The sequence below is a fragment of the Biomphalaria glabrata genome, chromosome 16 (genome assembly GCF_947242115.1).
Source record: "Biomphalaria glabrata chromosome 16, xgBioGlab47.1, whole genome shotgun sequence".
Classification (NCBI taxonomy): Eukaryota; Metazoa; Mollusca; class Gastropoda; family Planorbidae; genus Biomphalaria; species Biomphalaria glabrata.
The window spans coordinates 12910042-12926386 of record NC_074726.1 but is presented as its reverse complement, the minus strand read 5'-3'; the positions used below and the strand labels follow the sequence as shown (position 1 = coordinate 12926386).

Sequence of the window (16345 nt, the reverse complement as noted above, 5' to 3'; positions counted from 1 at the left end):
GACCACAAGACTCTGTCGACCACAAGACTCTCTGTCGACCACAAGACTCTCTATCGACCACAAGACCCTATGTCGAACACAAGACTCTCTGTCGACCACAAGACTCTGTCGACCACAAGACTCTCTGTCGACCACATGACTCTCTGTCGACCACAAGACTCTGTCAACCACAAGACTCTCTGTCGACCACAAGACTCTGTCAACCACAAGACTCTCTATCGACCACAAGACCCTATGTCGAACACAAGACTCTCTGTCGACCACAAGACTCTGTCGACCACAAGACTCTCTGTCGACCACAAGACTCTGTCGACCACAAGACTCTCTGTCGACCACATGACTCTCTGTCGACCACAAGACTCTCTGTCGGCCACAAGACTCTCTGTCGGCCACAAGACTCTCTGTCGACCACAAGACTCTCTGTCGACCACAAGACTCTGTCGACCACAAGACTCTCTGTCGACCACAAGACTCTGTCGACCACAAGACTCTCTGTCAACCACAAGACTCTCTGTCGACCACAAGACCCTATGTCGAACACAAGACTCTCTGTCGACCACAAGACTCTGTCGACCACAAGACTCAGTAAACCACAAGACTCTCTGTCGACCACAAGACTCTGTCGACCACAAGACTCTCTGTCGACCACAAGACTCTGTCGACCACAAGACTCTCTGTCGACCACAAGACTCTGTCGGCCACAAGACTCTGTCGACCACAAGACTCTGTCGACCACAAGACTCTCTGTCGACCACAAGACTCTGTCGACCACAAGACTCTCTGTCGACCACAAGACTCTGTCGACCACAAGACTCTCTGTCAACCACAAGACTCTCTGTCGACCACAAGACCCTATGTCGAACACAAGACTCTCTGTCGACCACAAGACTCTGTCGACCACAAGACTCTGTCAACCACAAGACTCTCTGTCGACCACAAGACTCTGTCGACCACAAGACTCTCTGTCGACCACAAGACTCTGTCGACCACAAGACTCTCTGTCGACCACAAGACTCTCTATCGACCACAAGACTCTGTCGACCACAAGACTCTGTCGACCACAAGACTCTCTGTCGACCACAAGACTCTGTCGACCACAAGACTCTGTCGACCACAAGACTCTCTGTCGACCACAAGACTCTGTCGACCACAAGACTCTCTGTCGACCACAAGACTCTGTCGACCACAAGACTCTGTCGACCACAAGACTCTCTGTCGACCACAAGACTCTGTCGACCACAAGACTCTGTCAACCACAAGACTCTCTGTCGACCACAAGACTCTGTCGACCACAAGACTCTCTATCGACCACAAGACTCTGTCGACCACAAGACTCTGTCGACCACAAGACTCTCTATCGACCACAAGACTCTGTCGACCACAAGACTCTCTGTCGACCACAAGACTCTGTCGACCACAAGACTCTCTGTCGACCACAAGACTCTGTCGACCACAAGACTCTGTCGACCACAAGACTCTCTGTCGACCACAAGACTCTGTCGACCACAAGACTCTGTCAACCACAAGACTCTCTGTCGACCACAAGACTCTCTGTCGACCACAAGACCCTATGTCGAACACAAGACTCTCTGTCGACCACAAGACTCTGTCGACCACAAGACTCTCTGTCGACCACATGACTCTCTGTCGGCCACAAGACTCTATGTCGACCACAAGACTCTCTGTCGGCCACAAGACTCTCTGTCGACCACAAGACTCTCTGTCGGCCACAAGACTCTCTGTCGACCACAAGACTCTCTGTCGGCCACAAGACTCTCTGTCGACCACAAGACTCTGTCAACCACAAGACTCTCTATCGACCACAAGACTCTCTGTCGACCACAAGACTCTCTGTCGACCACAAGACTCTCTGTCGACCACAAGACTCTCTGTCGGCCACAAGACTCTCTGTCGACCACAAGACTCTGTCAACCACAAGACTCTCTATCGACCACAAGACTCTCTGTCGACCACAAGACTCTCTGTCGACCACAAGACTCTCTGTCGACCACAAGACTCTCTGTCGACCACAAGACCCTCTGTCGACCACAAGACTCTGTCAACCACAAGACTCTCTGTCGACCACAAGACTCTCTGTCGACCACAAGACTCTCTGTCGACCACAAGACTCTCTGTCGACCACAAGACTCTCTGTCGACCACAAGACTCTCTGTCGACCACAAGACCCTCTGTCGACCACAAGACTCTCTGTCGACCACAAGACCCTATGTCGAACACAAGACTCTCTGTCGACCACAAGACTCTCTGTCGACCACAAGACTCTCTGTCGACCACAAGACTCTCTGTCGACCACAAGACCCTCTGTCGACCACAAGACTCTGTCAACCACAAGACTCTGTCAACCACAAGACTCTCTGTCGACCACAAGACTCTCTGTCGACCACAAGACTCTCTGTTGACCACAAGACCCTGTCGACCACAAGACTCTGTCGACCACAAGACTCATTCAACCACAAGACTCTCTGTCGACCACAAGACTCTGTCAACCACAAGACTCTGTCAACCACAAGACTCTCTGTCGACCACAAGACTCTCTGTCAACCACAAGACTCTGTCAACCACAAGACTCTGTCAACCTCAAGACTCTGTCGACCACAAGACTCTCTGTCAACCACAAGACTCTGTCAACCACAAGACTCTGTCAACCACAAGACTCTGTCAACCACAAGACTCTCTGTCAACCACAAGACTCTGTCGACAAGTTCTCAAATGTTACAGTCCATGGGACTAAACGACGAAACGCTTACGTTTTGTATGGCCTATGATTAACGAGGGTGTCGTGAAGTTTGTATGGCCTATGATTAACGAGGGTGTCGTGAAGTTTGTATGGCCTATGATTAACGAGGGTGTCGTGAAGTTTGTATGGCCTATGATTAACGAGGGTGTCGTGAAGTTTGTATGGCCTATGATTAACGAGGGTGTCGTGAAGTTTGTATGGCCTATGATTAACGAGGGTGTCGTGAAGTTTGTATGGCCTATGATTAACGAGGGTGTCGTGAAGTTTGTATGGCCTATGATTAACGAGGGTGTCGTGAAGTTTGTATGGCCTATGATTAACGAGGGTGTCGTGAAGTTTGTATGGCCTATGATTAACGAGGGTGTCGTGAAGTTTGTATGGCCTATGATTAACGAGGGTGTCGTGAAGTTTGTATGGCCTATGATTAACGAGGGTGTCGTGAAGTTTGTATGGCCTATGATTAACGAGGGTGTCGTGAAGTTTGTATGGCCTATGATTAACGAGGGTGTCGTGAAGTTTGTATGGCCTATGATTAACGAGGGTGTCGTGAAGTTTGTATGGCCTATGATTAACGACGGTGTCGTGAAGTTTGTATGGCCTATGATTAACGAGGGTGTCGTGAAGTTTGTATGGCCTATGATTAACGAGGGTGTCGTGAAGTTTGTATGGCCTATGATTAACGAGGGTGTCGTGAAGTTTGTATGGCCTATGATTAACGAGGGTGTCGTGAAGTTTGTATGGGCTATGATTAACGAGGGTGTCGTGAAGTTTGTATGGCCTATGATTAACGAGGGTGTCGTGAAGTTTGTATGGCCTATGATTAACGAGGGTGTCGTGAAGTTTGTATGGCCTATGATTAACGAGGGTGTCGTGAAGTTTGAATGGCCTATGATTAACGAGGTTGTCGTGAAGTTTGTATGGCCTATGATTATCGAGGTCGTAATGTGGCCAGCACAACTTTGTAAACCTACGGAGGTCCTAAAAATCATTAAGCTCCTCATCCCAATATTCACCGAGACTCAAACCTGTGCCCTCTCAAAAACAGTGACGTTATCCTCACATATACATCAGTTCACCCCAACTCAGTAATTCTAATGATCACCTTTGTAAAAGAAAATAAAAAAAGAAGGCTAAAGTTGATATTCCAATAAATATCGGATTACACAAGCTTAGGCCTGGGAAAATTTCCGCCACAAACTTTATTGAAGAACATCGGAATTTTCCGGAAACGTTTTGTTCAATCTGCTATCCCATAAAAAAATATGTATAAACGGTTTAAAGTCAGTGGAGCGAAACAGATGGAGGTAGATATTGTTGATGCCACTTGGGCTGGGGGCCCCCGGCACAACGTTGACTAGCAGATGTGACGGATTCGTTCAAAGAATTAAAGCCAGCAGATAGATCGCTGTGTGTGTTCTCTGATGTAACGGGACTGGGACTCTTCCTGTGCTACTAAGGTGTCACTGTGTCGGTCTAATGGCAGTGCTTCTCAAAATGGTTGGAGCAATAGTTTCAATCATTCTGTTGTTTTTAAAGTTTTAAAAAAGTATAAAGTTCCCATTGCTGACCCTGCGACCAATGGAGCAGATGATGTAAAGGTCATCGGTTTCTGTATCCCTCGGTTAATTAACGAAGGTTCCATGTGACTGATCAACCGCCTTTACTTTTACTAATTTCAGCTATCCATTAAGGGTGAACTCCAAGGCGCACTAACAATCCAGTAATTGAAATTCACGGTTTTCCCTGGGATTCAAACCCGAGGCCCCTCGGTTCACCACAATGCCAGCACGGCCCTTTTTAATTCTAGTCAAGCAAGTTTCTTATTATTTTATCAAATCTATTGAAAGTCTCAGATCTATAAGTATTGTTGGACAGTGATGGCATGCCCTTTCGGCCACCACACCGCAGTAGCATAAACCGCTTGGCTACCTATTTAGTACCTATCAAGGGGACTCGAGTTCCGACTGAGCTGTGTTTGCTGAGCGCCTAAAAGCAGCATGAAAACTTCCCAGAATCCCTTCCACCCACAGGACCACAAAAGAGAAATGTGCACTATACAAAAGTGTTTTTTTTTCATTGAAGAAATCTGGGGAGATTTTAAATTCATACCGCACACCTAAACTTTTGATGGCAAGTTTTAGCCGCTATTGGTTTTGTGCTTTCCTCTTTATCCACCCGTCCGTCTGTCACATTCAGTTCACCAAAGTTAAACGCACTATTAAACACCTAATTTCCCCAGTATTGTGCGTTCTAGATAAATTACATAACTAAAAATGTTTTTGAAATCGATTTTTTTTTTTTAAATGAATTTTGCAAGCTTTCCCCCCCCCCCCCAAAACATACACCATTTTTAATATTTAAAAGTCTTATATACAAGAATATATATGGAGGAAAAGTGTGTGGTGGTGAGAATATAACTTTTTGGTGTTCCGTGACATATTTTTTATATAGCTTGTGGCTTGTTTATTTGACTAATGATAATTAAAATGTCTAAAAGTCACTGAAAAAAGTGCAATTTGTTTTTAAATAAGTACGCCATTGCCGCCAACTCTGATAAAACCAATATGAAGGATCAAATGTGCAATGCAAGTGAGTTGGCATGTCTTGGAAGATTCAAATACAATGCAAGTGAGTTGGCATGTCTTGGAAGATTCAAATACAATGCAAGTGAGTTGGCATGTCTTGGAAGATTCAAATACAATGCAAGTGAGTTGGCATGTCTTGGAAGATTCAAATACAATGCAAGTGAGTTGGCATGTCTTGGAAGATTCAAATACAATGCAAGTGAGTTGGCATGTCTTGGAAGATTCAAATACAATGCAAGTGAGTTGGCATGTCTTGGAAGATTCAAATACAATGCAAGTGAGTTGGCATGTCTTGGAAGATTCAAATACAATGCAAGTGAGTTGGCATGTCTTGGAAGATTCAAATACAATGCAAGTGAGTTGGCATGTCTTGGAAGATTCAAATACAATGCAAGTGAGTTGGCATGTCTTGGAAGATTCAAATACAATGCAAGTGAGTTGGCATGTCTTGGAAGATTCAAATACAATGCAAGTGAGTTGGCATGTCTTGGAAGATTCAAATACAATGCAAGTGAGTTGGCATGTCTTGGAAGATTCAAATACAATGCAAGTGAGTTGGCATGTCTTGGAAGATTCAAATACAATGCAAGTGAGTTGGCATGTCTTGGAAGATTCAAATACAATGCAAGTGAGTTGGCATGTCTTGGAAGATTCAAATACGACTTAATGCCAGAGAACAGGAACAAAGATGGTTCACCTGCAAGAAACCAAAAGGCAGGCGTCTTAAAGGTAGACAACGAGTACGGTGGCTTGATGAGGTAGAGGCAGATCTACAAGAGCTTAGAGTCCTGGCATGGAGACGTTAAAGTCCAAGATAGTTCAGACCAGGGCTCTTCATGGGCTGTAGCGAGGGCCGGCCTTGCGAATTGCGGTGCCCATTTTAATGGATGCTTGCGAGGCCAACTCTTCTAGTTTGTTTTTTTTGTTACATTTATTTTTTACAATAACAACTATTACTATTAATTTGATCATTTTACCAACATATGTTATATAACATACATAGGAAGCAACTCAAACGCAATAGGTGCCTGTGTGTTCACTCAAGTTACGTCTATCGTACGATAGGGCTACATTAAATATGCCGTGGCGTAGCTATGGTGGAGATTCAAATTGGTAAATCCCACCGGGCCCCCACTTAAGGAAGGCCCTCAAATGAGTGTCCGAAATTTGTTTTTACATTATATATTACGCCATTATCTCATGTCATGGTGTCGAATGTCATGATGCAGGGGTTCCTAAAGAGATCAAGACCCCGGGCCCCCAAATCCCTAGCTATGCCACTGTAAATATGTTAACCCTTTAAGTCCTACATTTTTAAAAGCATGTGAAAAGAGCCATGACTAATAGCGATGTGCTTAATGTAAGTTGCGGGGCTCCTGGCAGGCGGAGAAAGACGCTAAAACCCGCTCCACTCTCCACACCAAATTCAAAGTGCATATCAGAACTTTGCCCAAAGCTTGCTTGTAAAAGAAATAATAAATAATAGTGATAATAATTATCTTTCAGGATTCGAACTAAAAACTTCAAGTTTATTATCAAATGCACCAGCTACTGAATGACTAATAAATTATAACCATCTTTATGAATCTTAAGTAAGAGCACGCAACGAACACTCATAATCCAGGCTTTGATTTACAGTCAAGTGCAAAGAAAAATAGAAAGAATTAAGTCGCAAGAAAAGTCATGACGTGACAGCCATATTGAGCCATAATTTACAGAAAGTAATATTTTGAGTCACTGCATAGTGTGAACAGAGTAGTTGAACAACGTGTAAAGAGTCATATTTTAGCACTCCTTTTACTAAATGTTTAATTTACAGTCCTATAGGAAGTCCACAACTTTGAGAGTGTTGAGTCTTGGCACTGGGTAGACTGGAGCACAAGTGAGACATTTTAAATGCCGCGCATTGTGAGTGGTACACCAGAGCGAGCAGAGTTGGAGAAGGGGGGGGGGGAGAAGACTTTAAAGGGCAGTGACTTTATCATTTTTATTATTCATCAGTGTTACCACCACCCCCTTTTTTTTTCCAAACCTCCATCACAGATAAAAAAGAAAATAAAAGAGAATCGGCTGCCGCTGTTAAAATCTTCTTGATGAATCGCAATATGAATGTGAGAAGCCATTGTTGTTCCAACAATTTTTGTAAAATAAATTCTTATGTTTTTGGATTTTCATGATAAATTTCAAACTCAGTAATTTCCTCTATATATTTCAATGTCGTTATTAATAGCCGGCTAACATTATTTTAGCAATACAAGAAGATTATTAAAAAGAACAACTTTTGTTTTTTTAACGACACTTGTATGGAGCGATTAATTTGCTCTTAAATAGTGAATGTTAGATTTGTAAAAGTATGGAACATTCTTTAGCCCGCCCCATCTCCACTTCCCCCCGAGAAAAAAAAAATCCCGATTAAGCAAAAGTATAAATCTGCTACATTTTATAATATTCTAAAGATAGGGTTTTCAGATCTAGACTTGTTCCTGGACAATAATTTATTAAACTCTTTAATGAATAGGGCTTACATGCCTGAAGACGTTGTCTGTTCAAGATTATGGATTTTCTAGTCTTCTGGTCAAATTTTAATTAATTTTTTTTACTTCGAAAGAAAAGTATAACCATCAAAGTAGAGTTTTTCCCCTTCCACGTTAGCCTCTTCCCTACTATATACAGCAATGTCTCAGTTCTAGGAAAATTGTTAAAGCCGTTTTTGAGAACCGTGTCCGCCCATGAGGCTCCAGGTTTTGCCGATGAATGTGCGACCCGAATAGAGGTATTGTAAAAATATGGTAACATAAAAAAAAAAAAAGAAAAAAGAAAGCGATATGCAGAAACGTTGAGGCGTTATAAGGAAACCTTAAGAAAAAACATAAGAAAACATTATCAACATAAAAAAACAGGTCGTCTGTGCATAAAGTGCTCTTCTCTATAGCCAACAAAGTCTGAAAGGGAAACTACTTTTAAATAATTGTATCACTAATTCCTTTGGTCTGTTCACCGGAAACACCCAAATGCTATCTATTCATAATTAATGTCTGTATGTTTATTCCTAGAGACTTTCAATATGGCTGCTTATCGTTGTTGTATCAGGGCACGTGATAACAATAGTTTAGCGCCTCAACTGGCAACATAAAGCACTGAACTAGATAAAGAAAAAAAAAAGATTGAGATTTGAAAACAGGTCGACATTTCTAAAACAGTTACTGCAGTTTTGACATTCAACTTGACACGTCATTATTTTAACGTATGATATTACTATCCTCCTGGAATCCTGAGGGACCCCCCCCCTTTTTTTTTCTCCTAGTTATGATTTGCTACTACAGCATTTTGTGTTGTTGGTCATCAAGTTCAAGTACCACCCCCATTAGGACTGCTGACAACTAAATCATTTCCGCCCACACAATCTATTTTATCTCCTTCTGGGCGGCACCCCTGACATCTATTGCCGTAATCAAGGGGTTCTAAAACCAATGTAAAGTGACGCCTATTATTTAAGGTGCATGTGATCACATTGTTTCAGTTCTTGTCTTCAGGGCGTAAGGCTACATCTACGTCCTTTGTTATACTAAGCCCGTGTTGTTATTAACTCAAGTAAAATAAGTTTGAATGTGAAGAGGTGGCCTTTGGGGTGGCGAGTGGGAGCAATCGTTCCAGAAGGTGTCCCCGGAACAGGGATTCTTTTGTCGACGCCCTTCGTACAAATATGCGGCGCAATTACCACACATTCTAATGTACCTCACGGCTCGTTCTAACTTAAATACATTTGCCAGCTGGTTTAGTAGAAACTGTGACTATTTTGTTTGTTGGTTTTCCGAGCCAAATGTTTTTTATCAGTAAGAACAAGACTTTGAATGTGATCAAGCAACCATAGGCAACTAAATAAGGTAGTCAATTTATTTTATAACAATACTAAGGCAATACAGACACGACACTAGAGGCGGGTAAGCCCATGGGAGTTGTGGTATAGAAGTAAAGTAATGTTTCCCTTTTCAGACCTTGCGATCTATGGGGCATATGGTACAAAGGTCATCTGTTTCTGTGGCCCCACGGTTAACGAGGGTGTCATGTGGCCAGCACACGCACACACGCACGTTTAGGACATTGCACTCTTAATAACAAAAAAACAACAACGCTGATTTGAAATTCTCCACATACAGAAAAAAGGAAAAAGGTAGAGAGAAAGAGAAAAGGTAGAGAGAAAGAGAAAAAGTAGAGAGAAAGAGAAAAGGTAGAGAGAGAGAGAAAAGGAAAATTCAATCTAAAATATTGAGACGAAGTAGACAGGTGAATTACTTCCCCTGGTTCTGTAGAGGGGAATGATGGTGAAACGCTTGCCAGCACAGCTTTGTTAATGGCCTTTTTGTCCCAACCGCATCTTTAAATATCAGGTTTGAACCTTAAAACTTACTGTCTACTAGCAGACAACTCTAACAGCAGACCTCACTGAAACTTGTCGCCCCAACACTTCGCGACGAACATGTAAATAGATCTACGCGGCCCGCAATGTCGGGGACCTCTGTAACAACGGGATTCGTCTCCTAAATAGACTCGGGCTGAAAACATTTCAAGCGAAGGATTACTAGCTCAGAAATAATGTCCCACTAAGTCCCCTCTGGGATAAATATGATATTAATAGGCTAAAGTGGCTGACACATTTCAATGTACAATGTTATTTGAGATTGTCCTTGTTCTAGAGTTTTGTATCACCAGTGAATGTGTATTGGGTTCTCTAGTCATTGACACACGTTTTATAGTAGCGTCTGTCTATCTATGTATGTATGTATGTATCTATCTATCTATGTATCTATGTATGTATGTATCTATGTATGTATGTATCTATCAATCTATCTATCTATCTATCTATCTATCTATCTATCTATCTATCTATCTATCTATCTATCTATCTATCTGTTTGTCTGTCTATCAGTGACTGTGTCAGACTATCCAGAAATATACATCTTTGGGTTTCTTTCACTCTTAACCTACCTATAAAATATTGCATAATATATCTTTTATATTTAGCTCTACAATATATATCTATATCTTTATATATATATATATATATATATATATATATATATATATATATATATATATATATATATATATATATATATATATTAGAGAGAAAAATAAATAGATGGATAGAAAGATAGATATTATTTATATATTGTATTTTTAATCCTTTCTTTTTGTCATGTAAAATATTCTTGCTTTTAAAACTCCATTGAGTTGTTCGAGCCTATACACATTAAGGTTAGATCTGCACTGGATCACTCTTCTACCACTTTATATTAACAGCAGACTACACCGCAAGGAAACTGACACTGAGTCTAAAAACAAAAAGAAAAAAAAAAGGTCATTTTCATGTAACTTGTCAGTCGACAGTTGTGACACAGTGACACTGTCATGTAGCAGTCCCCACTAAATTAGTCAAACCTCTAAACTAAGCTACATCTTATTATTCGCGTAGCCATCTGACCTAAATCTAGCCTACTTGGATTAGCGGACTGCACCTTACCTGACCGTCTTGCCGGACGTTAAGGGTACAACACATAGTAAGTACTGTCCATCTGTCATATCCAACTGGACGCACGCGGGAGATGCGGTCAAGAAAAAAAATATCACAAGAGTACCAACACAAGTCAGTAAATCACTTCTGCTAAGCCACCAGAAATATCAAAATCTTCGCCGTCTTAAGTTCTTTCATTTTGAAACGAAAAAAAAAAAAAAAAAAAATGTCCAGGGGAGATAAAAATGAGTGTAGATAGTACTGAAAGTTAGATAAAGTGAGACGGGGGGAGAGAGACACAGAGTGGTGGGGTGGAGGGGTGTGGAAGGGAGGACACCGCCACACGCCTAGTTCACGTCACTCGCTGAATAGACACTGGGGGGACGGGCCTCCGCGCGGCATTCCCCGCCCAGTAGACGGGGCTATCTTCAAACTGGGCCTAGTCCTGTCTACACAAGGGGAGATAGACAAAAAAAAAGAGGTGGGGGGCTACAGGAAGAAGAATGTAAGATCGGGGGGGGGGGAGGAGGGAGGTAACACAGACGTACGGAGAATCTTCAGGTAAAAAAAATATTTATGATAGGGAAAAAAACAACAACTGTACAATGGCCACGCTATTATTATATGCTAGGGTAATAATAAAACGAATGGGAGAAAGCGGTTTGGGGGGGGGGGGGGTGATGTTGAAGGTAGACGCGATCTGTGGAGTTAAGCATGCCATCTACACAATAATTATCTTAAAATATCCATTCTTCCATTTTTTTTTGTTCGGTTGCTTGGTTTAGAGGGGAGAGGGGGGAACGGGGGGGGGGGTACTTGTGAACTCTAAAGGACTTCGATCTACCTGCTGAGAGTTTACTTTTAGTTTTGTTTACCTCGTAAATACACCAACAAGTGAGTCACAATGATGAGTCACAAGAAGGCGAGACACTACTACTACTACTACTAGCCACTGTTACTGCGAGTATACGCCTCTGACTATTGTCACAGTGGTCCTGAGTTCCAACCCTGGCAGCCACCTTCCCGCCGCCACCCTGGATTTGCAGATTATGTTGAGCAGGGGACATAATGCTGTTGATTACCTTAAGAACGTTGGAAACTCTACAGACTTCATTGACAGAGGGACGAAAGTAGGCCAATAGTGGGTTCGAAGGCGTAGGCTAGATACGCCATCGGACAACATGCATCGGCGTCTCCCTGGTGAGTGAAAGACACTTTTTTTTTTCTAAACGGGAGCAGGGTTATAATTTTTTTTTACATTGATGAGCTCAGACTTTGGAGTTCATTTAAAATCTGCCATCAAAGACATCGGAGAGGTTCACAGTAAACCTATTTAGTGTTAATTACCAAGCTTATATCAACTCTCTCTGTCTGTCTGGTAGAAAATGTTTACATACGTTATTTTTCCCCGCACCGAATCTCGGATAAAGTTGAAATTTTGCACAATTAATTATTGCACCTGTTTGTTTATTAACTATTTTGTTTGCTCTCGAACAAGGGAAAGAAATTGTACCGTGCTTGTCAGATGTAGTGGTGGAAGTTGAATTAGTCCCCTTTACACTTTGTGTAGAGTGTAGAGAATTAGGTCGTCGCTTAATAATAAGATAACTATAAAACATTTTTTATAAGCACTTCGCAATCACAGTGGTTAGCGTATTATAACGAGTAGGCTTGAGTCTTCAAGTTCGAAGTCAAGTCGTAGAATGTGTATGTTCAATACAAATCTAAACTAATTGATACAACGACACTTTTTTTGTTCTTGTTTTTTTTTTTTTGATTGTTTTTAACTGATGAAGGTCTCGTGGCCCAAACTTACTTTGTTTTTACTTTGTTTTTCCTTAAGTCCAGCGAAATTTCCTAGTTGTATGTTTCATTTATTTCTAGACAGTTTTTCACCCCCGCAGCAGTAAATCTGTCGACTATATAAGACGCTCCCCTTCCTGGCCCGCCAATGGTAACGTTGTTCTTGCCCTAAGATGTTACTACGGGGCAAGGAACATATTAACATCGTAGCCCTGCTTGGTGTAGGCTCCGTTGAGACTGAGACCTTCTAGTCCCTTAATGCTGTTTTCAGTACTCAAATCCATCTTTTCTAGGCCTTCCATTTGCCATATAGCCACAATGTTTGTATGGACCAGTAACGAATCTTTGTAAAAGCCTAGAGTCGAACACAATTATTTGGCTTGCCCTGCCCAGCCTCGCCACAGCCGTCTTCACTAACAATTTGAACAGAGCCAACACAGACAGCAGTTAGGCAGTTATTAGACAAACATAGGCTCTATTTAAACGGTATCTCCCAATAGAACAATCGGAAAACATAAATACATTTCTTATAGAGACCTCTCCCAATAGAATCATCAGAAAACATAAATACATTTCTTATAGAGACCTCTCCCAATAGAATCATCAGAAAACATCAATACATTTCTTATAGAAACTTCTCCCAATAGAATCATCAGAAAAAATCAATACATTTCTTATAGAAACTTCTCCCAATAGAATCATCAGAAAACATCAATACATTTCTTATAGAGACCTCTCCCAATAGAATCATCAGAAAACATCAATACATTTCTTATAGAAACTTCTCCCAATAGAATCATCAGAAAACATCAATACATTTCTTATAGAAACTTCTCCCAATAGAATCATCAGAAAACATCAATACATTTCTTATAGAAACTTCCGTAAGCAATGAGTCTGTCAACATAAATACAAATGTGATGAAGCAATGAAGGATGCATGCATAGTACATATATAACGGCGAGTTGGGGCTGCGCATGAGACCGTTGACTCTTGGGTGGCAATTGCATGCTTACGAATGCTACAGATCATAAAGATCTTTGATTGGAAATCTAGATGGTCTAGTCCTCTAGTGGCTTGTTCGCTTGGCACTACCTTGCTGCTAGATGATGTTGAGTCGGAGGGTTGTCCGTGCCCAGGTCGGTGCTATTTCTTATTTCGTTATATTAAAGTCTCCATGCTCTCATTAAACGTTCGGTCCCCAGTGCTGCCTTTAGAGATGCAATATGTTTGGGCATCCGCCGTGTATTTCAGCACTTGGCAGAAACTAACGTGCCTGGAAGACAAAGACAAAAAAAAAAAAACATAATTGAAAGAATCAGCCAGTCCATCGTCCGGAATCTGCCACGACGTTACTCAAACTCTCACCCGCGGGTCTCCCCCCATGGTTGTGAGGGTACGGTGCTGAAACATGAAAAGTTCCCCCGAGATGCTCGCTTGCTGACCACACCTCCCTCGAGCTGGTGGTGTTGGAAAAGACGAAAATTAAAACAGTTGTGATTGAAAAAACAAAAAAAGGGGGGGGGGGTGACAGAAAACTCGGAGATAAGACAATATGTTATTCCTGGTCACTGGGTCAATGTCATAAAGGCCATTAAAACGAAAGATGAAAATAGCAACGAGTGTACATTTTGGTTCAACTTCTCAGTGGAATGGACACGCCTTCTTTTCTAATGTTCACCTTCCTTGTCCATGTTCCGACACTGAAGAATGTACTGCCTCCAGAAGTGACGTCCAAGCTTTCTTCCTGTTACACGAGTACTGTGTCAGAAAACAACAAAAAAAAAAAAAAATTATTTTACATTCAGAAGATTTAAAAAACAAATACTAGAACTATATGTCTCGCTCGACATGACACGCGTCACACGTCATGGACCTGGGATAATTTAAGAAAGAGCTTTTTTTTTTTTTGTTTCGTTCTTTTGTTTTTCAATAATATATCCGCAGACCAATATTTAGATATAATCACTATTTGATTGAGTTTTACGATCAACTTCCTATCAGGGACCAGATATCAATGTTGCCACTGAATTTGTACAAAAGAGCGAAAAAAACGAATGAGCGTAACAAATGTTGATTCTGCAATGCTCAGAAATGCATACAAATAATAACATGCACTGATGCCTATACAAAAAAAAAAAACAATTTTTTTCTGTATTCTGTACACCGGATACAACAAAAGGCTAGCTATTTATAGCTTTTTCCCACCATACATCCCGAACTACGTTATTCAGCCTTATAATGGCGTCCTGGAGGAAACGATTAGGTCAATAGGGTAGCAAAGTAACACTCTCTTTGTAGTGCTTAGAAATATGTTCATTGCACGGATCCAGGGTTGGAATAGAGCTCCAACAGCTATATCGCAAATCCACACTACGTTCCTACGTTTCATAAATGGCGAGTCCCGCACGGTTAGCGTGGAACAATGAAAGTAAAGTGGTAGGGTTCCCCGGTGTATTCGGCCCTCGGCCTTGACTCTAGCACGAGCGTTCTGAGCCCCCGAGATTCTGAAAATAGAGATTTGATATATAGACATCTACTTGGACCTCTCCCAAACAGAACAATGGTTCAGTCAGGCCGGCGGACGAGAGCTTTTGCTTTTATTTTGCTAGCCTAGAGTTTAAAGAGCCTCGGCTCAACATTTTCCACAATTAAAAACCCGTCTTAGATGAAATCTCATAAAGGTCTGTGAATATATATTTAGGGCACTTTTTTTTTAACTTGTTAAACCTCGGAATTTACAAAAATGTCAACTTATTTGCAATAAAAACTAGAGATATCCTATGTTAGGTAATCACCAGCCACCACGCCCTCTATAATCACACTTATAAAAAAAAACTTTTTTATGTTTCGATAACATAGATGCAGTTCAGATAAGGCTCTAAGGATATTGTGTCTAGTAACAACAACAACAGCGAGTCTTTATGACTTGCATCACGCTCACACAGCATACACATTCACTGTCACGCATACATGCCACATAGACCCTCAGTCTGTCTGTCGCTGGCCTGGAAAGCAGACAGATCTGACAGATGATAGAACGAACTGTGTGGAATTATAAATTGACTTCTGTGGTAAGTAAATACAACCTGAGGCAGACGGCTGTAGAGGGAGGCAGACGACAGGACTAGACATCCAGACTTCACAGAAATGAAAGGTAAAAAGACGAGTTCCCGTTTGGTATATTGCTGATAATTGTTCCTGCGTCTGCTATCAGAACCAGGTGAGCTGGTCTTTAATTCAGGGGTTAATATATTAATGGATATTGAAAAGAATGGTAAGAAACGCGTTTGAAGTTTTTCTTAGGTAACGTAATTTGTAGATTAAGGAGGGGGGGGGGGTAATTGTGTAGGTCTGTGGCTGCGTGCGTTAGTGACGTCCTGGCTTTCTCTGTTTCTTTCTCTCGGTCTCTCTGTCCCTCTCTTTCTCTCTCTGTCTCTAGCTGCTCTCTTTTTTCTGTTCTCTACGTTCGTCTGTAAATTTCGAAGGTAAGCGTCGCCTTTTCTGTGGAGGCTTGAGGTATGAAGAAACACGGTTGAAATAAAAAAAAGGGGGGGGGGGGCTAGATGAATGTAATGTTTAAAAAACAGGATTGGAGTTGTGTGTGTGTGTGTGTGTGTGTGTGTGTGTGTGTGTGGAGTTTGGAGGGAGGCGGACGGCGAGCCGAGACCCCCCTCTCTCTATCTC

The 16345-nt window shown here is 41.7% G+C and overlaps 1 protein-coding gene across 1 annotated transcript in view; it reads right to left on the bottom strand.

Moving 5' to 3' along the window:
- The window catches only part of LOC106050375 (BMP-binding endothelial regulator protein-like), a 123761-nt gene extending 112674 nt beyond the window's left edge, over nucleotides 1-11087 (bottom strand). The window contains exon 1 of the mRNA XM_056014485.1: nucleotides 10865-11087. Coding sequence (XP_055870460.1) covers nucleotides 10865-10900 — 36 coding nt within the window. The 5' untranslated portion in view covers nucleotides 10901-11087. The remainder of the gene's footprint in view (nucleotides 1-10864) is intronic.
- Nucleotides 11088-16345: the final 5258 nt, after the last annotated feature.